Here is a 25,097-nt window from a genome sequence, read left to right as displayed (position 1 = left end):
TGGATGTGTAGTCATGGCACCAACGCGCTGTACTAAAACACCTCCATGAGGGGAGTAGCTCCCAGTGCTGGGAATGCGGCTCCCACCGCAGGTGCGCTATGTACACTGCCACTTTACAGCATTGAAACTGACAGCATGCAGGGTGGGTGTTTTTCACAGAGAGAAAGTTGCAGCACTGTAAAGTGGCAGCGTAGAAAAGGCCTAAGACAGGAATCATAGAATCATACAATATCAGGGTTGAAGGAGACCTCAGGAGGTCATCTAGTCCAACCCCCTGCTCAAAGCAGGACCAATCCCCAATTTTTGCCCCAGTTCCCTAAATGGCCCCCTCAAGGATTGAACTCACAACCCTGGGTTTAGCAGGCCAATGCTCAAACCATTGAGCTATCCCTCCCCCCAAAGTCCTCCCCCCAGGAGTCTACTCTGTAAAGAGAAATAAAACTCTAAGCTACAGAAACTTTAGAACTTGCCTAAAGCAACATTTAGGGTGAGGAAATTACTTCTTGAAATCAGTCTCTTTAAGATCTTAAGCTCAGTATGTGTTTTCTTTTATTTGCTTGGTAATCTGCTTTGTTCTGTTTGCTATCCCTTAAAATCAACCTTTTATAGTTAATAAACTTGTTTGTGTTTATTATTAAACACAGTTTGTGCAATTTATAACAGGGGGGGAGCAAGAAGTTGTGCATCTCTCTATACACATTGAGGGAGAGGGCAAATTTTTATGAGCTTGTGCTGTGCAGATCTTTCTATACAGCACAAGATATTATTTTGGGTGCACTCTCCAGAAGGGCGCTGCACTTGAGTGCTGGGTGATTTCCTAGCCGAGTCCTCTCACGGAGAGCTGTTTGCAGACTCCGTATTTCTACAGCTCTGCAGCCCTACCTGTATGTGTGTGTGTGCGCTGCCAAAGGCCGGAGAGCCTAATTCAGCAAGACAGGGAGGGGGAGCCTAGGCTAGTAGAGCAGGCAGGTTCAGTTAAATCCCAGTACATCCCGCGGCACCCCCGGGAAAGGGGGGGTCCAACCCATCACACCCACCTCCCACTGAACTCATTGGGAGTTAGGAGCCTAAATACCTCTGTGGCGTTAGATACCACCTGCTAGCCCCCACGTGCCAGGAACAGGCTTTCTCCTAGGGAGGACGCACCCCAAGGGAGAAGCCCAGTCCCCCCCCTTTTCTTGGCTTGGGGGAGCAGCGCCCCTCGCCTGTCCTGGGGGAGCAACTTCAAGCCCCCCTCCTGTTCCGATCTGCCCCCGCTCTGAGGCAGGACGGGGGGGCAAGGGGAGGGCGGGAGCCTGTCCTACTCACCCCCCCGGCCCTCTGCGATCCGCAGCGATCGCTCCCCGCCGGCCTCCCCTCAAAATGGCCGCCCGCGCCCCTCCTCCCCTCCGCTCTGCAGGGCTCCGCCCCCTTGCGGCTCCCCGCCGTCACGTGGCGGGGGCGGTTTGTCCGCCCGGCGACGCCGTAGCTGCTGCCCCGCCCCTTGCCCTCGGTCCAGGCGCGTGGTGGTGGCCTCTGAGCGCGGCCGGCGAGAGGAAGTCTCGCGCCCCGGTTGTCCCGTCCCGTTCCCCAGCCCGCTCCGCTATGTTGGGAGCCGCCCTGCTCCTTCGCCGCTGCACCGCTGCCGGCCTCCGTGGCCTGGCCCGGGGGGCCCGACAGCCGCCCGGCGCCGCCGCCGGTGAGTGAATGAGCGCGCGCGCGAGCGAGCGGCGCCTTCTTCCCTCTTCTCCTCTCGGCGCTGGCCCCGGGCCGCTGGAGCCCGGCCGCACGGGTGCCCCCTGCCCGGTCCTGCCCCGGCCCCCTCAGCTCCGCAGTCCCGGGCCGCGGGGGAGCGCGGGGGCGCCCAGTTCCGGGAGCGCCCAGCGGCGGGCCTCGGGACGGGGGGGCGGCGGCGGCCCGGCGGCGCCGTGTCCTTGTGGTGACCTGCGGTGTCACTCGAGGACTGGCTGCACCTGTGGCCTAGTGCGCGCCGCTCGGGCCCTGCCCAGCGCCTGTGGCAGCCCGGTCCCCCCCGCGGCTCGGGCCCCGCGCCCCGCGCCGCCCCGTGGCATGAGTGGGGAGGGGGGCCCGGGCTAGGACACCGCCCTGCCCTGTCAAGGTTATCGCTTAAAGGTCGAGCCTCCGGTGCCTGTGCCGGGGTCCCCCGCGTGCCGGAGCGGGAGCCGCGCCCGCCAAGGAGCGCTGGGGATGGCTGCATCCGTGGCCGCCACGGGAAGGTGACATTGAGCTGGCTGAAGGAGAGAGGGAGGTGAAGCCTGCACGGGCACCTGTGCTGGCCTCCCTGTAAGGGAGAGGAGGTAGTGTGGGCCTGATTCTGGCTCCCCAATCATCCCGATGGGGAGCGGGTCTCTTTCGGGAGGGGCAGCAAAGGGGGTCCAGCCCAGCCGGCCTATTTCGCAATGCCGCTACCTCTGTCTCTATTGCCAGTTTCGCTTCCTCTTTCATGGTTCAGAGTAGCAGCCGTGTTAGTCTGTATCCGCAAAAAGAACAGGAGTACTTGTGGCGCCTTAGAGACTAACAAATTTGTTTGAGCATAAACTCAATCTGTTAGTCTCTAAGGTAGCACAAGTACGCCTTTTCTTCTTTCGTGCTTGTCTCTGTCCACTCCCCGTCTAGCATTTCTGCAGTGACTTTGATTTGAAGATAGTTGGCACCACTTGCAGCCACTGTTTGGGCCTTTCTATAACAAAGCTAACCTGTCTGTGGCATGCAAATCTTGATTTGTGTAAACCACCCTAGTTTGTTCTTCCAGTTTTATGAAAAATATATATTTTGGTTAATCTCACATGCCTTGCAACCAAAGGGAAAACAAATCTTGAGTACAAGAACAAGTGTTAAGGTTTACTAATCCTCAGATTAGTAGCCCAGTGACATGTCTGTACAGCAGTGGTTCTCAACCAGGGGTACACAGAGATCTTGCAGGGGGTACATCAACACGTCTAGATATTTGCCTAGTCTTACAACAGGCTAAGTAAAATGCACTAGCAAAGTAGTTCCAAACTAAAATTTCATACAGTGACTTGTTTATATGGCTGTATATACTATACACTGAAATGTAAAGTATAATATTTATATTTCAATTGATTTATAATATGGGAAGAATGAGAAAGGAAGCAATTTTTCAGTAATAGTATGCTGTGGCACTTTATTTTTATGTCTGATTTTGTAAGTAAATTGTTTAAGTCAGGCGAAACTTGGGGGTATACAGGACAAATCAGACTCCTGAAAGGGGTACAGCAATCTGGAAAGGTTGAGAGCCATGCTGTACAGGATACTGTGAGATCTGCTAAAGAGCATATTGTGCTCTTGTCTGAAATGACTAGGGCTATTGGTTGCAAAAATGTACCACTTGCAAATTCAAATCTGTGTCTACAGTAAACTTACAATCTATCCCAGGAATGACTCCTGATTTATCTTTGCTTTTTCAAAAAGAAAATGAAAGTGGACTGAGGAAGTTGATATTGCTGCATCCCTGTTTCTAGGAAACCACTTGAACACTTCAGAATATAAACAGCCAGGCTACCCTTAAATCATAAGTTTGAAAAGAATACTTATGTAAAATTTGTTGCTGTATCTTCCTCCTTTTCTTCCTGGTCTTCAATTCTGTATCTTGATGTGCACTCTGCTCATCAAGGTTAAGCTTTCTCTGATTGCTTTCAAACACCTATGTTTAAATCTCTGACCTAGGCCTGGTCTGCACTAGAAAATTAGGTTGGCATAACTATGTAGGTCAGGGGTGTGAAAAATCCACACCCGTCCAAGTGATTTGGTTAAAACAACCTAAGTCACTGTGTAGAAAGCACTAGGTCAATGACAGGTTTCAGAGTAGCAGCCGTGTTAGTCTGTATCCACAAAAAGAATGACATAATTCTTCCATCTATCTAGCTGCTGCCTCTTGAGGAGGTGGATTACCTATGCAGACAGGAGAATCCCTCCCATTGGGGTAGGTAGTGTCTATGCAAGCATTGCTGAGACGCAGCTGTGCCACTGTAACATCTTGAGTACAAACAAGCCCCTCGTCTCCCTTCTCCTACACCTCTTCTGGTTCCTCGTCTTTGGTATTCCATCAGTGCTAACCTTCTTACACCCTTTCACAAAAGTCTGTGTGCTGCCCTCTCTGCTACCCTATATGCTTGAAATGTCTTTTCATGTTTCCAATTCTCCATCCTTACCTCATTCAAATCACTCCTAAGACCCACTTTTGCAGAATCACCTCCACAAAAATGTTTCATGCTTTTAAAAAAATTATGCCCCCAAGATGCATTTGTCTAAACTGAGTAACTGTATAAGAATATCTGTAAACTTGTATTTTCTTCCTCCTACTTCCTGGTGCGTGCTTCATTGCTGTATAATTTTGTCAAGTGCATCGCTAGACTGTAAATTCTCTGGCACAGAGACCTGTCTCTTGTTTTTTGTGAAATGCCTAGCTAGCACACTTGAGTATGGTGTACAATGTCCTGTCTTGGATATTTGGGCTGTCTCCGTAATCATACAGTTTTGGGCCTCCTGAAGGTGGGAGATGTCCTGATTTTCTTCTTGTGACTGTGGATTCCTTTCAAGACTGCCTTTTTAGCCTTCAGAGCCTTGGATTTTGCCTCTGTCTTAGCAGGGACAGCCTCCTTCTTCACCTGTCTTCTGTCTCTGGGCATGTCTTTACTCAAACTTAACTTTTTTAAAATCGCTTTAAATGGTCTTTTTAAAAAAAAAAAACAAAAAACCTCCACTTCCTCTCCCCTTCCCCCAGCACTCTTCTGACCTTGTCTTTTTTCTACCAATCTATTTTACTTTTGCTTTTGTTGTGTCCCTGTCATCCTCTGGAGGCAGCTGAGTGCAAGTCTGAATAGAGATAGAGTATGGAGTATGTTGTATCTCACCAAATAGAGATGGAGTATGTTGGATAATAGGGGTAACAGTGAATTTGAGGCTGTCTCCTTCTAAATGTGGGTATGTTGACACATCTTCATCACAGTATTATTTTAGTATGTATATCACATTCCAGCTTGATCTAAATATTTTATAAATGTCTGTCAACATTTTGGAATATCTCCTATAAAAGGCAGGTGGTAAGTATTATCCACTTTTACCTATGACTAGACAAGGTGTTTGGAAGCTGTAACTTGCCCCAGGTCTTGAAGCAAGTCAGCAGTAGAGTTAGGAATATATCCTGGAAGCTTTGAGTTCTAGCTCCTGGCTCTTAATATTTAAGTGCGCAGGTATCTATTTCTAAAAGATGGCCCATAACATATATTTTGTAAACATGCAGTTTTAAAAACTAAAACCAATGGACATATTTTTATGGCACTTCTTAAAAAAACTTTGTTTAATCTTCAGTAATTGCAACTCAAAACACAGGCAGTGAGAATCTGAAAGTGACAATGACTTAACTGACTTCTATATAGGTTGTAATACTAGAGCAACTTCCAGTAATGCATTAAGCAATATGGCTGTTTGTTGTATTTGTTCTGCCATCTTTTCCCTTGGAGAAGTGTGTGCAGTAGACTGTTGTATGCTGGAATTTTTTATAATACATATGTTGCTATATATGTCAGAAAAAGCAAAGTCAAAGAAATGCGCCTTTTGCTTATAGTGGAAGGTGGTGAAGATTATGATGGTGTCCCTAGGCTCTGTTTGCCAGAAGCTGGGAATGGGCAACAGGGCATGGATCACTTGATAATTTCATGTTCTGTTCATTCCCTCTGGGGCACCTGGCATTGGCCACTGTCGGAAGACAGGATACCGGGCTAGATGGACCTTGGTCTGACCCAGTATGATGGTCCTTAGTTCCTCTGAGAGCTCATTCCACAGTCTTGGGTTGATGCCTGAGAAAACTCTCCAATACTTCCATTTTCCAACTTGAGATTTTGGGGGAGGGGAGAGGAAAAGCAAATTGTTTTTTTAAAATTTACACTTAAATTTAGTACGCCCACATATAAGGAACATTGTTTGAAATATGATTAAGTTGACAGCATCCTTTTAACATAAGTAGCCATCATTATAGAGGTATACTACATTTAAAGCATAAAAAATCAAGAATATGCCAAGTGAGGGTCTGATCTAGGTAAACCAGTTGCCTGATTATTGCAAAGTGGTTCAGAATACCCTTCATTTCTCTTTTCTCCCAGATCCCTGGAATACTTGGATGCCTGGAAGGTGAAGGGTTGTCAGTAATTCCAGTCAAATTTAATGAGTTTCATTTGACTTCCAATTAGCTACAATGCAGCAGTATACCTGAGGGAGTTCATTGTCTATCCTAGTAGGAAGGCATTATAATAATGTGGAGAGTTGTATCTTTTTAAGAGAACTCTATTTGATTTCTAAATCAGTAATTAGTAATCTCCATTTTGAATGATGCAATAATCTGTTACATTTTGGGGAGCATTGACTACCTTGTGAAAGCTTTGTTCAAATGATGTACTGAATCAATATCTGGCAAGAATGTGTTGCACTCAGGTCATTCTGTTAAACATAACTTTAGTCTGACTCAGCGTATATATGTATTGGAGAGAATGATGTTCAGGAGAACATTGTTTTGTATTTTGCATTTTTTTTGTAATTAGGATCCACTGTCTTAAGTCATGTGTTTTTAGGAAAATTGTTTGCTTCATGCTTAATGGTAAATTAAATTTCCTAGTGTCACTTCAAGCTAGGGGAAAAAAAGGCTAGTCAGCATGAATAAACCAAAGTCTAGCATAGTAGTCCTTAACACGCATTAAACATTTATGAAGTGCTGTAAATGCAGATAGCACTTTACAAAACATAGAATAAGACATGCCCTCTCCCCAGAGATCTTAATAAAACTTTGGTCAATATGAACAAAATATGTTGCATCTAAGTTAGAAAGGAACAAGTCTTAACTTCTTTCCCCTTTCTCCTAGACTCTTGTCTTCAGGGTTGGCAATTAGTGCTATGCTCCTGAGTGCAATTACTCTTTCAACAGTGCCAATCATAGAGTGAAATTGATGGGTCTTAGTCATTATCTTCTGTGGGTGGAGCAGCTGGGGAAGCACTTACTCTTGAGAGTATTCAGAGCAGCAGCAGTGTTAGTCTGTATTCGCAAAAAGAAAAGGAGTACTTGTTGCACCTTAGAGACTAACAAATTTATCTGAGCATAAGCTTTCGTGAGCTACAGCTCACTTCATCGGATGCATTCAGATGAAGTGAGCTGTAGCTCACGAAAGCTTATGCTCAAATAAATTGGTTAGTCTCTAAGGTGCCACAAGTACTCCTTGTCTTCTTGAGAGTATGGATCTAACTGAGGTTTTGCACAGCAGCTAATCCCATAGCTGTTAGTTGCTGTTGGCAAAGGCTACTTGTTCTCCCTTGCTTAGTGTTCGGAAAGCCTCTTGTGATAAAGAACAGTATTAGGAGAGGAAACTAGATTACAACCATATTAATTGAATTCATCTTAGAATCCAGCCCACTTTTATTTTATTATATTTAAATAACAGTTTTTAAGAAACTGTCAGATACTCAAGTTTCAGTGTAAACTTAGTGCTGGATGACAACCCCAAAGACTGAAGTTCTGTGCCGACTCACTGCATAGCTGTAGTAATGATAATGTAAGTTTCCCCTGCAAGGCTTCACTATTCTATTCTCGGGGTAAGAGTAGTTCTGCCTCGATGATGCCCTTGGAGACAGCAAAGGTGTGTTTTTGGGGACTGGATATTTGTACACAAAGGCACTTTACACAGGTCACTGAACAGCCATTAATGAAAATTAGCTTTCATCCACTATTGAACCTGGTTACCCAGACTTGTGTGTATCGTGCTACTCCTTCCTCTGAGTCATCCAACAGTTCTATGATCTCAGTGTTTCTTACTGTTAGAAATAGGATTTAGAAACTAGGAAACATTTCCCCCCCTTAGATTACAAAACCAACTATTTAACAATTGTAGAGCTTACATGGGGAAATCATTCCAGAATAAAGTAGGGTGTAAACATGAAGCACAATAGCTATTCTGCAATAACTGCCTGGGTGGATGCTCTTATTCTGAAGTAAGTGCCTACATAGGGAGCTAGTGTGGAATAGCTATTCTGGTCAATTTCCACATGTAGACAAGCCCTTAGGAGGCAGGAACAGTGGAATTCACTTTCTCCTCTCCCACCATTTCATTTGGAGCAAAAATTGACATAGTGTTAGCTTGCAAATATCCTTATGAAGTCGTCATAAATGATGACAGTGTTGCCAGCTAGATACTGTAAATAGAGCTTCCTTAACTCTGACTTTCATTTTTGACTGGTTTGCTCTGCAGCAAAGGAGCAAAAGTACTGCAGTGGTCTGTCTTTTTCCATTTGGGGACCTGGAAGCCTTTTTTAAAATGAGTTGTTCAACAGATTCTAACAGTTTCAAGGTGATCACTTTTATTAAGTATAAACTAGTGCTTTTTTGAGAGCTGGTATAACTACATTTTTGAATCCAGTTTGTAAACATTTTGTAGATTTTTCTCTTTCAAAGGAAGAGCAAACACTTGCTTGAAAGGCCTTTACTTGGACCATCTTACCATAGAGCACATCACTGGGACTTTAAATGTACTGAATTAGTTTATGTACTTGCTGCATCCTGACTAAGGTTATGTCTACACAGTGAAGAAAAACGCACGGCTGGCCCATGCCAGTTGACTCAGGCTGCGGGCCTGTTCCATTGCTGTGTAGACTGGAGATCGAGCTCTGGGATCCTCCCACCCAGCATAATCTTAGAGCCCAAGCCCGGAAGTCTACACAGCCCTGCGAGCTCAAGTCAGCTTGCATGGGCCAGCTGTGGGTGTCTAGTTGCTGTGTAGACATAATGACTTCATAGCTGCAGTCTCTTGGACCTAAGTTTTTGAATTAAATTTCCTCTGTTTTCACTTCAATCCTTTCCTATTCCTTCGTCACACAGCTGTGTTGCCTGCTCGTTGCTACTCTCATGGGACACAAGAGTCAGATGAAGAATTTGATGCTCGCTGGGTGACGTACTTCAACAAACCAGATATTGATGCCTGGGAGCTGAGGAAAGGTATGTTAAAAGGGCAGGAAGGAATGTCTGATATTGAAATACTTGTGGCTATGGTAATATGGGGAAACCTAAACTGCTTTGAAATATTATGACCACTGAACGTTACTACTATGTCAGAAAGTAAAAGCTTATGCTATAGCAGGGCAGATGTGCTGTGCTGTAGGGGGGAGCTCAGAAATTGTCCTAAAATTCACTTCCATAATACCGAACAGTACGGTCTGTGTATGTTTTCTAAACTACCTTGAATGACACAAACTACTACACTTACTGTAATATTAGACATTTGTGAAGGAGTTAAAAGAACCCAGGAAACTTCAACGTAGTCGTCTTAACTTACTTAGTGCTAACCAAGGGCATAGGTGATGGGGTCTTGCCTTTTCTAGGTGGTAGACACCTGAGATTAGGGAGTGGGGTTACTTGTGTAGTCCAAGTGCAATCAGTGTGACTTGCTGCTTCATTGTGATTGCTTTGTATCAGCACTCTTAAGATGGTCAGTGATGTAGTACAGTGGCTTTCAAACTTTTTTTCTGGTTAACCAGTTGAAGAAAATTGATGCCTGCGACCCAGTGGGGCTGGGGATGAGGGGTTTGGGGTGTGGGAGGGGCTCAGGGCTGGGGTGCGGGGGTGAGGGCTATGGGGTGGCGCCGGGAATGAGCGGGTAGGGGATCTGGGCTGGGGGTTTGGGATGCAGGAAGGGGTTGGGGCATGGACTTACCTCTGGCAGCTCCCAGTGCAGGAGCTGGTTAGGGCTCTAGGCTGGGGGTGCAGGCTCTGGGCTGGGGCCGGGGATGAGGGGCTTGGGGTTCAGGAATGGGTTGTGGCACAGACTTACCTCTAGCAGCTCCTGGTCAGTGGCGCAGCTAGGGTGCAGAGGCAGGCTTATAGCATGTACAAAGTGAGTCTAATAAACATTATGCTAGTGCAGAAAGGCTTTACTTTCTTGCATCTTCATGGCAAACTCTTGAGATGAGGGAGGAGGATTACTGTGTAGCCCAAGTGAAATATCTGCTTAGATTTCAACACATTAACTACAGTCTTACACTGGGATTTTAAAGAATCTGATTAAATTTGAGATTTTTTTTTTCAGTAGCTGATAATTAAGTCACTTGAGTAAAAATTGATTTTTTGGGAAAAGTAATTGAGTTCAGCTGTTGCTTAACGAATGTGAGTAACTACACAAATGGAATAACCTTTGGAGGTTGACTATATAGCTTAAGAGTGGCCATTACTTACTGGAAACCTGTATAATAGCTCTTCTAGTTGACCTGAGCCTTTGGTCTGAGCCCTGAAGTTTTTTTATAATGTCAACTGTTGTGGAACCTAAAACTAAGCTCATAAACTTGTGCTTCTAAACCTGCAGAGAGTTGAATGCAAGAGCGAAAGATAAGGAATCGCGCTCTTTGTTTAGAAGTTTAAAAAGGAAAAGTGGAACAGAGACATGGACAAAATTTTTTTCCTTCAATGCATTTGTATGAGTGTGCTTGGTTAAATGTGATGGTTCTGTAACTGACAGCAGAATGGCATGTCAAGGTATGTAGTCTGACTTTTTAGGAGCATGGATGAAACTGGGGCTCAGTGGCTTAATGAAACCTATCTTTTCTGTTAAAGCTTTTGTAGATAATGAGATCACATGACTAGCATCAAACTACAATGGCAAGGAGAACCCCCCCCCCCTACCCCCCCGGCTGAACTTTGAAAAACTCTCTCACAACAGGTTCTAACCCTCCTTTTACCACTTAGATAATGAGGGTTTCTCAGGCTGTCTTTCTTATCTTCTCATTCTGACAGGCATGAACACTCTGGTGGGCTACGATCTGGTGCCAGAACCAAAAATCATCGATGCTGCTTTGAGAGCATGCAGACGGTTAAATGACTTTGCTACTGCGGTCCGCATCCTAGAAGTTGTAAAGGTCAGTATAGTGGTGACTTGGGGTATGCTGGAAATGCTGCTGCTTGTGCCTTCGTGCTGCTGAAAGGGTTTTAAAATGGAGATGAGTCTCCTAGCTTCTCATGTTGCATTTTCACCCACTTAAGCAGGGGAAACCCCCAGTTTTCTGATGGAACTGGAACTAGTAATTAGACTAAGGTCGCATGGTCAAAATCAGTTTTAAATTGTTGCTGTTTAAATACCAACAGAAAATCCCTCCTGTACAGGATCACAAGTGTAAATGCAGTGGATACTGCTGTACTTCTTCCTTTCCCCCTCTTGACCCTCCTCTTTAGAGGAGAACAGAATAAAGAGGTGAGCCTTTGCAACCCACACTGGAAAGTATGAGAAAAGGAACATGTCCCCTCTTCTTCACCAGGCAAACTTGTAGGAGAATTGTGTGCTAATGGGGCCTGACTTTCAGAAGTGTTTATGCTGGACATATCTTGTAAGGGAGACCAAATTGAGACCTTGCCTATCACCAAATCATCCGAGACATACACATGAATATAAAGAGCACAGCTGTGAAAGTCAAACAGCTCTGTACAACTGTAGCATTTTTTCAGGGAATTTAACAAAGATGACCACATGCTAAACTTATCGTCTCTCTTTTCTCTGTGCCATGTCTTTTTTGCTCTCCTCCTCTTCCCTCTATGCCAGGATGACCGGCCACTGAGATGATTCTTTAAAATATTTCCTTTGGGGAAATGTAAGGAATCAGATTGGTTTATAACCCCCCTCCCAAACTACTTCTCCCCTAAAACCCTGTTTGAAAGACTTTTGTGGAGGTGACTTCTCGTTAACCCCTGAACAGACATGAAACTAAAATTTTATGTTTTATAAACTGACCCTTTCTTTGGACTTGTTTAGATATTAGTATATCTCTTACTCTTTTTTGCCAAAACAATCAACAGGCATCCCTCAAACCGGTCTGTAGAGCATGTAGAGGTGTGTGGAGAGCCAGCTGTTCACCTAGTGCTGTTTTTCCTTGTTTTCAGTTTGAATATTTCATTACAGATAGACTGGGAGGGGGTTTGCTGAAGCACTCGGCTTTGGCCTAACTCTGCTTCCATTGAAGTTAGTGGAAGTTCTGTGCTGTTCAAAATCCCAGCCCACCCATTTATTTTTCATGTAAGCAACTGCTGTGGTTTGTTAGGCAATGAGGTAGCCTGCATGATAGTGAATGGGGGAGGGTAGTCCACATAACTGTGGTTGGGTTGGAAGAAGTCCACATTATGAACACTCAAAAAACTCTACAGTAAATGAATGAATTTAGCTACTACCTCTTCGTACTATACTCCAGCCAGATAAGTACAGGCTGTGGTTAGCAGATTTCAGTGTAGATATTCTGTGGAAGGCTCAGCTGATTTACTGTTCTTAAGCAGTGGTATAATGTTACCTTTCCATCTAATTGGGGACAAACTATTTTATCAGGAAAAGAAAAGGAGTACTTGTGGCACCTTAGAGACTAACCAATTTATTTGAGCATGAGCTTTCGTGAGCTACAGCTCACTTCATCAGATGTTTACCGTGGAAACTGCAGCAGACTTTATATACACACAGAAATCATGAAACAATACCTCCTCCCACCCCACTGTCCTGCTGGTAATAGCTTATCTAAAGTGATCAACAGGTGGGCCATTTCCAGCACAAATCCAGGTTTTCTCACCCTCCACCCCCCCACACAAATTCACTCTCCTGCTGGTGCTAGCCCATCCAAAGTGACAACTCTTTACATAATCAAGTCGGGCTATTTCCTGCATAGATCAAGGTTTTCTCACATCCCCCCCACCCCCATACACACACAAACTCACTCTCCTGCTGGTAATAGCTCATCTAAACTGACCATTCTCCAGGTTTAAATCCAAGTTAAATCAGAACATCTGGGGGGGGGGGGGGGGTAGGAAAAAACAAGAGGAAACAGGCTACCTTGCATAATGACTTAGCCACTCCCAGTCTCTATTTAAGCCTAAATTAATAGTATCCAATTTGCAAATGAATTCCAATTCAGCAGTTTCTCGCTGGAGTCTGGATTTGAAGTTTTTTTGTTTTAAGATAGCGACCTTCATGTCTGTGATTGCGTGACCAGAGAGATTGAAGTGTTCTCCGACTGGTTTATGAATGTTATAATTCTTGACATCTGATTTGTGTCCATTTATTCTTTTACGTAGAGACTGTCCAGTTTGACCAATGTACATGGCAGAGGGGCATTGCTGGCACATGATGGCATATATCACATTGGTGGATGTGCAGGTGAACGAGCCTCTGATAGTGTGGCTGATGTTATTAGGCCCTGTGATGGTGTCCCCTGAATAGATATGTGGGCACAATTGGCAACGGGCTTTGTTGCAAGGATAAGTTCCTGGGTTAGTGGTTCTGTTGTGTGGTATGTGGTTGTTGGTGAGTATTTGCTTCAGGTTGCGGGGCTGTCTGTAGGCAAGGACTGGCCTGTCTCCCAAGACTTGTGAGAGTGTTGGGTCATCCTTTAGGATAGGTTGTAGATCCTTAATAATGCGTTGGAGGGGTTTTAGTTGGGGGCTGAAGGTGACGGCTAGTGGCGTTCTGTTATTTTCTTTGTTAGGCCTGTCCTGTAGTAGGTAACTTCTGGGAACTCTTCTGGCTCTATCAATCTGTTTCTTTACTTCTGCAGGTGGGTATTGTAGTTGTAAGAAAGCTTGACAGAGATCTTGTAGGTGTTTGTCTCTGTCTGAGGGGTTGGAGCAAATGCGGTTGTATCGCAGAGCTTGGCTGTAGACGATGGATCGTGTGGTGTGGTCAGGGTGAAAGCTGGAGGCATGCAGGTAGGAATAGCGGTCAGTAGGTTTCCGGTATAGGGTGGTGTTTATGTGGCCATTGTTTATTAGCACTGTAGTGTCCAGGACAACAATTTCCATCCCACCACCAACCTCAGCCTGGTCCAGTCCACACAAGAGATCCACTTCCTGGACACTACAGTGCTAATAAACAATGGCCACATAAACACCACCCTATACCGGAAACCTACTGACCGCTATTCCTACCTGCATGCCTCCAGCTTTCACCCTGACCACACCACACGATCCATCGTCTACAGCCAAGCTCTGCGATACAACCGCATTTGCTCCAACCCCTCAGACAGAGACAAACACCTACAAGATCTCTGTCAAGCTTTCTTACAACTACAATACCCACCTGCAGAAGTAAAGAAACAGATTGATAGAGCCAGAAGAGTTCCCAGAAGTTACCTACTACAGGACAGGCCTAACAAAGAAAATAACAGAACGCCACTAGCCGTCACCTTCAGCCCCCAACTAAAACCCCTCCAACGCATTATTAAGGATCTACAACCTATCCTAAAGGATGACCCAACACTCTCACAAGTCTTGGGAGACAGGCCAGTCCTTGCCTACAGACAGCCCCGCAACCTGAAGCAAATACTCACCAACAACCACATACCACACAACAGAACCACTAACCCAGGAACTTATCCTTGCAACAAAGCCCGTTGCCAATTGTGCCCACATATCTATTCAGGGGACACCATCACAGGGCCTAATAACATCAGCCACACTATCAGAGGCTCGTTCACCTGCACATCCACCAATGTGATATATGCCATCATGTGCCAGCAATGCCCCTCTGCCATGTACATTGGTCAAACTGGACAGTCTCTACGTAAAAGAATAAATGGACACAAATCAGATGTCAAGAATTATAACATTCATAAACCAGTCGGAGAACACTTCAATCTCTCTGGTCACGCAATCACAGACATGAAGGTCGCTATCTTAAAACAAAAAAACTTCAAATCCAGACTCCAGCGAGAAACTGCTGAATTGGAATTCATTTGCAAATTGGATACTATTAATTTAGGCTTAAATAGAGACTGGGAGTGGCTAAGTCATTATGCAAGGTAGCCTGTTTCCTCTTGTTTTTTCCTACCCCCCCCCCCCAGATGTTCTGGTTTAACTTGGATTTAAACCTGGAGAATGGTCAGTTTAGATGAGCTATTACCAGCAGGAGAGTGAGTTTGTGTGTGTATGGGGGTGGGGGGGATGTGAGAAAACCTTGATCTATGCAGGAAATAGCCCGACTTGATTATGTAAAGAGTTGTCACTTTGGATGGGCTAGCACCAGCAGGAGAGTGAATTTGTGTGGGGGGGTGGAGGGTGAGAAAACCTGGATTTGTGCTGGAAATGGCCCACCTGTTGATCACTTTAGATAAGCTATTACCAGCAGGACAGTGGGGTGGGAGGAGGTATTGTTTCATGATTTCTGTGTGTATATAAAGTCTGCTGCAGTTTCCACGGTAAACATCTGATGAAGTGAGCTGTAGCTCACGAAAGCTCATGCTCAAATAAATTGGTTAGTCTCTAAGGTGCCACAAGTACTCCTTTTCTTTTTGCGAATACAGACTAACACGGCTGTTCCTCTGAAACCTATTTTATCATTAGCAATAAGTGGATCAAACTGTAGATCCTGTTGTGAGTACATGATTCTCAGACACAGACATAGTCTGGCGTACAGTGCAACATTGATTTTTTTTTTTGGCCATCTCTTTGCTTTTGAATTAATTTTTCTCCTCTTCTGATTAGGACAAGGCAGGCCCTCACAAGGAAATCTATCCTTATGTTATCCAGGAACTTAGACCAACTTTGAATGAATTGGGAATCTCCACTCCAGAGGAACTGGGCCTAGACAAAGCATAAACATAATTGGTAAGGGGGACTACGCAGCCTAAAACTCCTTTTAAGGGTATATAGTAGACTTCCTTGGATATAAGGAACTCCTAAAGAGAAGGGAGGTGGAATGCATGTTTCATGGGTAAGACTTTTGGGACTTGCATTACCTGGCAATGTGAAACAATTCAGTAGTGTCTACAGTAAGGCTATGCTCAGTGAAGAGTTCAAAGTTCTATTTTTAGTTATATATACAGAATGAGGGTGTCTCGAGTCCAATTCCTAATTGTAATGTGTTCTGTGAAAAGAAACCAAAGGGGCTGTGGGTGAGAGACTGGTGTTGCAGACTAATCTGAGCATGGTTTAGTAAGTGGAGAGAGGCTTTTGGAACAGAAATCATTGTAACGTTCAGTTACTGAAATATTTGCCCCAGAGTCTCTAATGCATCCTAAAAATGAAAGGAGGTTAAAATTGAGGCAGATGTCTTTTTAAAGCCAAGGAGCCTAGACTCCATTCCTAAATGGAAACTTTAGATGGTGCCTCTAATAAAAGTAAGAGGGCCTATCAAATGCATTTGTCCAAATACAGCAAGAAGACAGAAGATATATAGAGAGAAACATTTTCACGTGTTGACAGTTTTGATCACCTAGCTGTAGTACTACTAAAAACTAACAACGCGTTTCTGCTGCTTGAGGGGGGTCAGGGGAAGAGGCAATATTCAGTGTTCTAGATGTTTGCTTGATTGTCACAATTACTAGTCTTTAAAGAATCCTCATTTATTTTCAGTGTTGCAGCTTTGAGTCTGTTGCCTTGATTATAAGCTGTTACCATACTTGCTCAGAAGTATATCTGACTTTTGCTATCCCAGCAGTCTTTGCAAGAAGCTCTTTCCTTCCATATGGAAGGATCATCCCATATGAAACTATGCTAATCTTTACTTTAATGTCTCAGTTTATCTAACCCTTTTAAACAGAAGATAGAACAGGACACTAGTGGTTCCCTATGTTGGGAAGTGGTCGCATTGCTGGCAACATCTATCCACAATAGTGAAGCTGCTAATGTAGAAGGGATAAATCTTCTGCACCTTTCACAAAGTGTGATCTGGCTCCACACAGTGCTGAAGGGAACAGTGCTATTTTCAGCTGTTTAAAAAGCACAGCACTGGCACAGCGGACCCCTTGCTTACAACATAGTCAACAGGTCAGTTTCATAGTGTAGCTAGGGTTAGGTGCTCTGTGGGCAAAACTCCTGTTGGCTTCAGTAGTTTCAAGTGCAGGACCAAGTCCTACTTATTAAGGCTTGAAATCCTTGGTGGGAGGTAGGGCAGGGGAAGGTATTTTCAGTGCTGTAAAGATGATGGATCTGTTTTTATGGTTAAACTTCAAAGCTGGTATCTTCCTCAAATTCAAATATGACATGAATGGGAATCTAAATCCTGTTTTAAAGTAGTAAGTTGACCATTGTCTAACATTAGCTAATGCTTATGTTGCTACATCACTGGCTGACAGCTTGTACCAAAAGGCCCTCAGCTGGCCAGTGGGTATCTAACACAATAGCAAGTAAGCTGCAGGCACTGAATGTAAATGTTGATTATTATGTAGACCAGAGTGAAGCATAACAGGACTTTCAGTGATGATGCAACTAATGCATGTCAATTTGTTTATTAGAAATGGACTTCACTCTCGGAAAATAGTGGGTTATACAGAAGAGTTCTTAAGATTAGATATATGTAACCTTAAAGCAGCTCAGACTTTGCATTTTCACCCATTTTAACAACTTCAACAAATTGGCTTGTTTAAAGGGGTAAAAACTGAGTTTCTAACTTTTTTTTAATGCCCTGGGTGGAGTGGTAATACTGGGTCACTGGTGCTGGTACTGCTCTTCTGAAGAATTTGACTGTTAAACCTGGCAATGTGTTGATTGAGTGATGGGAAGAACACCATATGGTCTGAAACTACCTGAGACCACCTAAAATGGTGTGGAAGTATTGGCTTGCTTAAAGTAATTTTTTTAAACTAATCCCTTATCTGTTCTCTTCCAGATGGGCTGCACGTGCATTTTATTAATGCTCCCTGATTGTACACAGTCGCCTGGAGACACAAATGTTAAATATTACCTTATTTGAAATAACTTCCTTCTTTATTGAGTCCCAGTGTATGTAATGTGAAGTTGGACCTAATAAAGGAGAAATGGGTTTGAACTGAGCTTGGTCCTTGTTACCTCTGTGGTGATATTGGAGAGAAAAAACAAAAAATGAAATTTCCCAAGAGCAAAGTAAGTAGCAAAAATACACTTTGGATAGAGCCAACTTGCTATTAACTGTATAACCCACTCTGAATTCATCCAGCAACAATGCTGGTTTCCAAGGCCAGCTGCAGAGTTCCTAGATGGGATGTTATATTCACATCATGTGAAGTTTACTAGAATTCTAAGGATAAAAGTACTGTGTCAGTTGGCTTCTTTGAACTACCTAGCAATGTAGATTAATGCAATGAGGCATGGGAGGCTTTTGCTTGGTTTCGCTGTACCCCAGAATGTAATTTAAGCAATCAGTTGTGTGCTTGCTTGACCACTGGCTGACCCAAGTCTGTTGTATGTGACTTATGCTTACACACTAATGCTTGAACTTCAGTAAATCAGGGCTTCTTTTCTCCCATAGAGGACATACATGGCCTTAAATGTTTTTAAGGACATCCGTTTTAACCTGCTGAGTTTTATTTTTTAACATAAAATGCTAATTGTAAGCTCTTCAGGGCAGGAATCCCATCTTTGCGTTTGCTAGGTATTCTACAAAGTAGAGGTCCCAATCCTGACCAGGACTTTGCGGTGATATGGCAATACAGATAGTGCCACTTATCTGTTTTTCCTCTCTTTAGGGATCTTTATTTCCCTCTCCTCCCCACCTCCCAAAAAACAATCAATATAAAACTGTTCCCTGATGACCTCACCTGCTGCTCTGCCAGGCATGGAATCTTTCAGAGGGCCTGAGGCAATGACATGTGCATCATGAATCTGACTTGGAGTACAGTCCAAACACCAACAGGTGTCTAATATGAAAAAGGAGTGTGCAAACATTCTAGAACTGTTCACTGGGGAGATTGCGACATCTGCCTCTGTATAATATGATCAATACCTCAATCATACTCTCTTTGCCACTGCACAGGGATGTTAGCCCTGTCCACATGAAGGAGAGAGTAACTGTAGCCAGCAGCTGCTCACAGGCAATCCTAGCCAGATTAGAATTGGGCAGCAAAAACAGACTGATAAGGGAAGCTAAACAGCAAGAATATTTAATACCACACCTTATATTTATTGTTGGGTTCTTGGAATGAACCACGCCAGTTCAAACAGTTTTTCTTTTCGAACAGTGCTGAGATAACACTGACTTCAGAAGTGTAGGAGAGAAGAGCAGTTGTTACAGCTGAGTAGCTACTTCCTCTGTATTCTCTGTAAATCTATAGCAAAACTGAAAAAGTAACCTGAAGATATTAACAGAATTTATCCTTTCATAAATCATCTTTTGACCCCAGGCTTTTACAGTTAAAAAAGGCAATGAACAAGATTAGCCTAATCAAAGTGTAGGCTTGTTCAAAGCATTTCACATACGCTTGGTAACTACTTGACCAAATCAGTGTAGTCTTTGCCAGAAGACGTGTCCAGAGGGAAATCTTCATGAGGGAACGAACCAAACTTATTAAAATACTACGGATTTGATCAGATGAGTTTATTTTGGACTCTTTCTGCTGACCCTCTCACTATAGAAAAATGGTGTAGTAGTCACTGTCTGTCTTGGTCACTATTTAAAAATAAGACTCAGGGGGTCACTGTCCACTTTTCACCTGGAAGTCCATCCTGTGCTGAATTGCTGTCTGTCAAGAGAGCAGCAGAAGCTTCCTGAAGAGCGCAAACAGCAATAGTAGCGGTCTAAAGATGTATAGCAGTAGGTAAGGTGCACCCAGGTGTTATACCACCTGCCCCCATGCTCAGTACTCTTGGATGTGTAGATGGAGAAATAGCCCCTTCTTCCAAACTCAAACATAAAGGGAGACCTCTGCACCACTCTAGCACTTTAGTGAAGACAAGCCCTTAGACCTTTGCAAAGAAGTTTAGTTTATCAAACCAAGCCCATGCTGGCCAATAGTGAAGTGCTAATTAATCAATGCTAGTTCCCCAATCTGCTCAGATTTTTCTGACAAATCACCTAGTTTTCTCAGCTCAGGTGCTTTTAATTCTATCCAATTCTTTGTACACTGTTTGGAGTGTAAGGCCTTTAGGTAAGGGACCTTACGGGTGATTTTCATGGACAACTGACAATTAAATGCTTAACTGTCATTTGTGCCTTTGAAAGTCTGCCCTCTTGTTTCCAAAGGCTCTGTATGAATAAGCCTTGCCCAATGAATTCAGTGCTCAGTGTATTTGGAGAGTGGGCATGAATGGCAAACCTAACCCCCCATTAAGGCTCTTAACTGTAAAAGGAACAGGACTTGATAAAGGAAGACGATGAAAATTAGTCCTCCCTTTGACATTCCTGGGGTCTCAAGTTTCTTACTAGTAGCTATTTGTATTCTCATTACTGACCTCCAACTCCACCTTTTTGGAATTATTAGTATGGGGGGGAAATAACCTTAATACACAAGTTTCCACTGCTAGAAGCAGCTCAGATGTTATGATGAAAAATCGTTTTTGATAATTTCAGGGGGTTCTCTAATGAGTTTGTTCACAAAACTTACACTATTGGCTGTAGCCTCATCTAGGAAGAGTCTAAAACTATCATGCTGTCCGAAACCCCATACTCATCCTGTCTGTCGCTAGATGATATTGCGTCTCATTTCTTGTGAACATTAAATTCAGATGTCTTTTTTTTCTTAAAGCACCAAACCACACATCTCTGGTTGTTCATTCTTTAGGACTCTCGGAACAGAAATGTGAACAGCTTTACTGCTAACAGCTTTACTGGTTATAAGCTAGCTTTACTAAGATTGAGTTCCTGGGTTGGCAGAGTTCATGTGGCTGGCCACTTGAGGTCCCATTGAAGGGCCAGTTCTGTCTGAGTCAATTGCATCAAAAGCATTTCAAGACCAACAATCCTTCAGAGTGGGAATACTACCTTATTAATGATAAGACAATCTCATTGGGTTAAGAAAAAGCTTAGCTCTCGCAAATTCCACTGGTCCAAGCAAATGACCTCCACTGTCTTCTATGCCAGTAACCAATCGTGATTACTTACCTATACTTTTTACTATATCTATGAAGTCCTAAAGAGAGAAGTCACATTACATATGCTCTTGCAACTGGCTGGGAGGAAAGCTGGAGATTTTTCTTCTCTCTGTAAAAAAAAAAATACTATGAACTGTAGAAGGCTTGTAATGGGACTGGCTTGAAGTAACATACCTGAAATGCAAGTCACTGATTTCAATCATATTCTGGTTTTGAGAGAATAATGAAAAGCTCTGTATTGTTGGGAAATGTGAACATACCAGTAACCAGTCAGCCAGAGTACCCATCATGATACTCTGGGAAATATTTCATCAGACTTCACCTGTGACCCTTTCAGCTCTGGTTCAGGGTAGTCTATTTTCCAGTGAGACATCAAATAGGAAGGTTTCAGTGCCACATTGTCATTGGAGAACTTGTGGGGTTGGATCCTACAAGTACATGGAAAGGGATACCCTTTTTAGTCCCCTCCCCAAAAGAGACACCCCAGGGACAAGTTGGGGAGTTCATTTGGACCACCTGCAAATTCAAGGAAATTGTTCCCTGGATGACATGGGGTTACACATGAACATCCTCGAGCTCAGAGCCATCAGACCGTCCTCTATGGTGTTCCTACTTGTCCTCCAGAATTGAGTAGTGAAAATCTTTGCAGACAACTTGACAGCTATGCTCTCCCTGAACAGGGCGGGGGGGGTGTGCCTACTTCTTGCCCTTCTGCCTGGAGATCATTACATTCTGGACTTGGCCCCATCAGAATGGGGCAACCCTGATGGCCTTTCATCTCCTGAGAGTCAGCAACAACTTAGGAGAATTCCTGAGCAGGGGATCTGTGACCAATCACAAATGATCCTTGCATAGATTCATCACGGGCCTGATATTTCATTGTTGCTGATTCCCTGTAATAGACTTCTTTGCTATGGACAGGATCTGCTCCCTACAGATCCAGGAAATCCTGACACAGAGCAGGAAAACATCTACCAGGAGAATGTATTCATCTAAATAGAAGAGATTCTCGATATTGGCAGCCCAATGTGGTTTGGACCCAGCCCAGGTCTTGATACTAAAGATCCTCAACTACTTACTACACTTAAAACAGGCTGGTCTTTCATTCAGTGCTATTAATGTCCACCCTGCAGCAGTCTTAGCTTGCCATCTGCCTGTACAGTTGTTTGGTCATCTCTTACCCCATGGTATTGAAGTTTTTCAAAGGGCTATTACACACCCACTTGGGACCTCCTGAGGCTCACGGAGCTACTGTTCAAACCTCTCTCAGCCTGTCCCTTACTGCACCTCACTCTACAGTCTGTTTCTGGTAGCTGTCACTTCAACCAGAAGGCTGAGTAAGCTGCAGGCTCTTATGGCTAAATCCCCATGTGACATTCCATAGGGACAAGATGGTGCAAAGATATTACCCGAAGTTCATTCCTAAGTTGGTCTCAGATTTTCATACACACGAGTCAACCCACTGTTTTCTTCCCAAAGCCATGCTCTGTTCTGGGTGAAAAGAAATTACACACACTATATGTAGTCAGGATTTTGCTTTCTTATATTGTCAGGACCAAGCCATTTAGGCTGTAGCCCTGTCCGTAACCAGAGCTGGGTGTTCTAAAGCTCAAGCGCTCTCTTCACAAGGAAGGTCACGATGGATAACGTTGTTATAGGTTGGATCCCTTAGGAAGTCACCTGATGTACTGAGATACTACTGACTCTACGTGTTCTGCCTACATGAGCTCCCTTTTACCTGTCTTGCTGAGCCAGGCTCTTAAAACTTCCTCTAACACATACACAGGCAGGGACGCACTCCCAGCTTCAGATTAGCTCTGGGAAGACTCAGCTTAAGGGACTTTCTCTAGCACTCAGATGTCCACCTCCCTTGGAGTACAGACCCAAAGATATATTCACCTCTTCCCTCAGTGTGGAAGAGGGTATGTACAATTTCTAGCCTCCCACCCCCCCAGTTAGATATCACATAAACTGGGTTATATTATAAATCAGAAATAAATTTATTAACTATAACAGGTGTATTTTAAGTAGTTAAGGAGGTAGCAGACAGAACAAGGCAGATTACTAAGAAAATAAAACAAGCCTGCAAACTCAGCTTAATACACTAAAGAAACTGGTTACATGCGTGTTCTCACCCTAAATGTGGTTCTAATAATCATTTTCACAGGCCAGATGCCCCCTGGATAATCTGAACATCCAGTGGCACTTTTTGTAAAACAGAGCCATGGGCTAGTTAAATAAAGATCCACCCTTTTAGCGGCCGGTCACAAATGCATTTCAGTCAGTTGATTTAGTTGGGGTTGGTCCTGCTTTGAGTAAGGGGGTTGGACTAGATGACCTCCTGAGGTCCCTTCCAACCCTGATATTCTGTGATTCTATGATGGCAGTTTTCATAGGAAAGAAAATATGAAAATGCTTATATTGCCGTTTCCTTCCATTACTGCAGAAATCTAATGAACTACCAGCATGATGTGAAGGATGGGGCTCCACCTCCAGTCACAATCAGCATTGTCAGTTAACAAGTTCTCACAATCCTGTTTAACCAGAAGGTTTCCTAGAGAAGACAAATGAGGTCACACAGTCCTTTTACGTCTTTATCCAGCCTGTTTAGCCTATCATGTCTCTTTCATAGAATCATAGACTATCAGGATTGGAAGGGACCTCAGGATGTCATCAGAGAATATCAGGGTTAGAAGGGACCTCAGGAGGTCATCTAGTCCAACCCCCTGCTCAAAGCAGGACCAATCCCCAATTTTTGCCCCAGTTCCCTAAATGGCCCCCTCAAAGATTGAACTCACAACCCTGGGTTTAGCAGGCCAATGCTCAAACCACTGGGATATCCCTCCCCCCAAATTCCTCAAATACATCTCAAACTTTTTATGATACATTCATGGGTTGAAGCATCTGTTGCTTCCTTAGGTAGCTGCACCGTAATTGACCTCTGTGTAAATATTTATGTAATATTGCTATCTGATGGGGCAGTAACAATCCTTTTGGGCATGATGGTTTGTTTTCTATGCTACCCTGAGCTTTCAGTAGGCTTTCTGCAGCTTTGCTCTTCTCTCCATTCTTTCTCCTTCCCCAGTTTTCTGGAAACTTGGGCAGCCAACAGGAATCATAATATATTTCTATGTTCGTTAAAGAAGCCCATTTCTGCAGGATAGCAGGCTATCTAGTTCAGAATATGTACTATGCTAAGACTATTGCAGAATGGATACAGTTCCTTCTACTCCATGTAAGTGTTGGGGGGGGTTGGGTTTCTGAGAGGGGAGGAATAGCTCAGTGGTTTGAGCATTGGCCTGCTAGACCCAGGGTTGTGAGTTCAATCCTTGAGGGGGGCATTTGGGATCTCTGGGAAAAATTGAGGATTGGTCCTGCTTTGAGCAGGGGGTTGGACTAGATGACCTCCTGAGGTCCCTTCCAACCCTGATATTCTATGATTCTAGAAGTGAGCAAAAAAAGGAAGCTGAAGTGTATCTATACCCCAGGAGAGGGTGGTCCCATTAGAGATGGATGGAGCAGAGTAATGAGGATCTGAAACTATGAAAGGACCCCTCCCCCCCCTTTTTTGGTGCTACTTTATAATGTATAGAGAAGAACCTTTTCTGCATTTTGTTTACATGAGAAATTCAAGTCCCAGCCTGCCCTCACTCGCAGCTGCATAAGGGGGCGTGAAGAGCAGCCCAGGACAGGAAAAGCTGAGAGGCGAGGAGCCTGGCAGTTCACCGTTTGCTGGTCCCTCTCTGCTGTGCCGACACCCCTTCAACCCTGACGCCCTGCCTCGTGCAGAATGCCCCCGCCCCACTGGCGCCCCGCACCCAGCTGTTCCTGGCTGGGTTAGTTACCCCCCAAGCAGCAGCCAGGAGCCAGCTGTAGCGCCCCCACGTGCGAACTGCCCGGCCCCTCCTCACTTCCCCCACGTGCAGCCCCGAGGGAGGGGTGGGGAGGAGCCAGCCAGAGCCAGGGCCTGCAGCGCCACCTGCTGCCTCGTAGGAGGAACGCACGTGTCCCAGCCCGGGAAAGGCATGGGAGACGCACCATAGAGACCGCAGCACCAAGAAGATAGTCTGGGATCTTCCCCCGCCCCCGGCTTTCGAGAAGGGGAGATGAGAACGTTCCTCTATTTCCGGGTGAAAGGGATTGGTCATCTGGGATTGGCTTGTTTGTCCCACAGCAGCCAATAGACATCGGTTTGAGGGGGCGGGACTCCGCCGTGCAAACAAATAGGTCGCCTCGCTTTCGGTTCCGTACGTCAAGGTTGATCGGCGAGACGGCGGCTGGTTAATTATTCATGACCCCT

At 44.4% G+C, this 25,097-nt stretch overlaps 1 protein-coding gene across 1 annotated transcript; it reads left to right on the top strand.

Moving 5' to 3' along the window:
• Nucleotides 1-1,347: 1,347 nt before the first annotated feature.
• Nucleotides 1,348-17,784, top strand: COX5A (cytochrome c oxidase subunit 5A). The gene is made up of 5 exons (XM_048866804.2): nt 1,348-1,678; nt 8,879-8,995; nt 10,784-10,905; nt 15,497-15,619; nt 17,622-17,784. The coding sequence occupies exons 1-4, from the start codon at nt 1,363-1,365 to the stop codon at nt 15,608-15,610; spliced, it is 669 nt and encodes a 222-aa protein (XP_048722761.1). The 5' UTR covers nt 1,348-1,362; the 3' UTR covers nt 15,611-15,619; nt 17,622-17,784.
• The last annotated feature ends 7,313 nt before the right edge of the window (nt 17,785-25,097 follow it).

This window comes from Caretta caretta, chromosome 10 (assembly GCF_965140235.1).
Source record: "Caretta caretta isolate rCarCar2 chromosome 10, rCarCar1.hap1, whole genome shotgun sequence".
NCBI lineage: Eukaryota > Metazoa > Chordata > Testudines > Cheloniidae > Caretta > Caretta caretta.
This window is presented reverse-complemented; position numbering and strand designations above follow the sequence as displayed.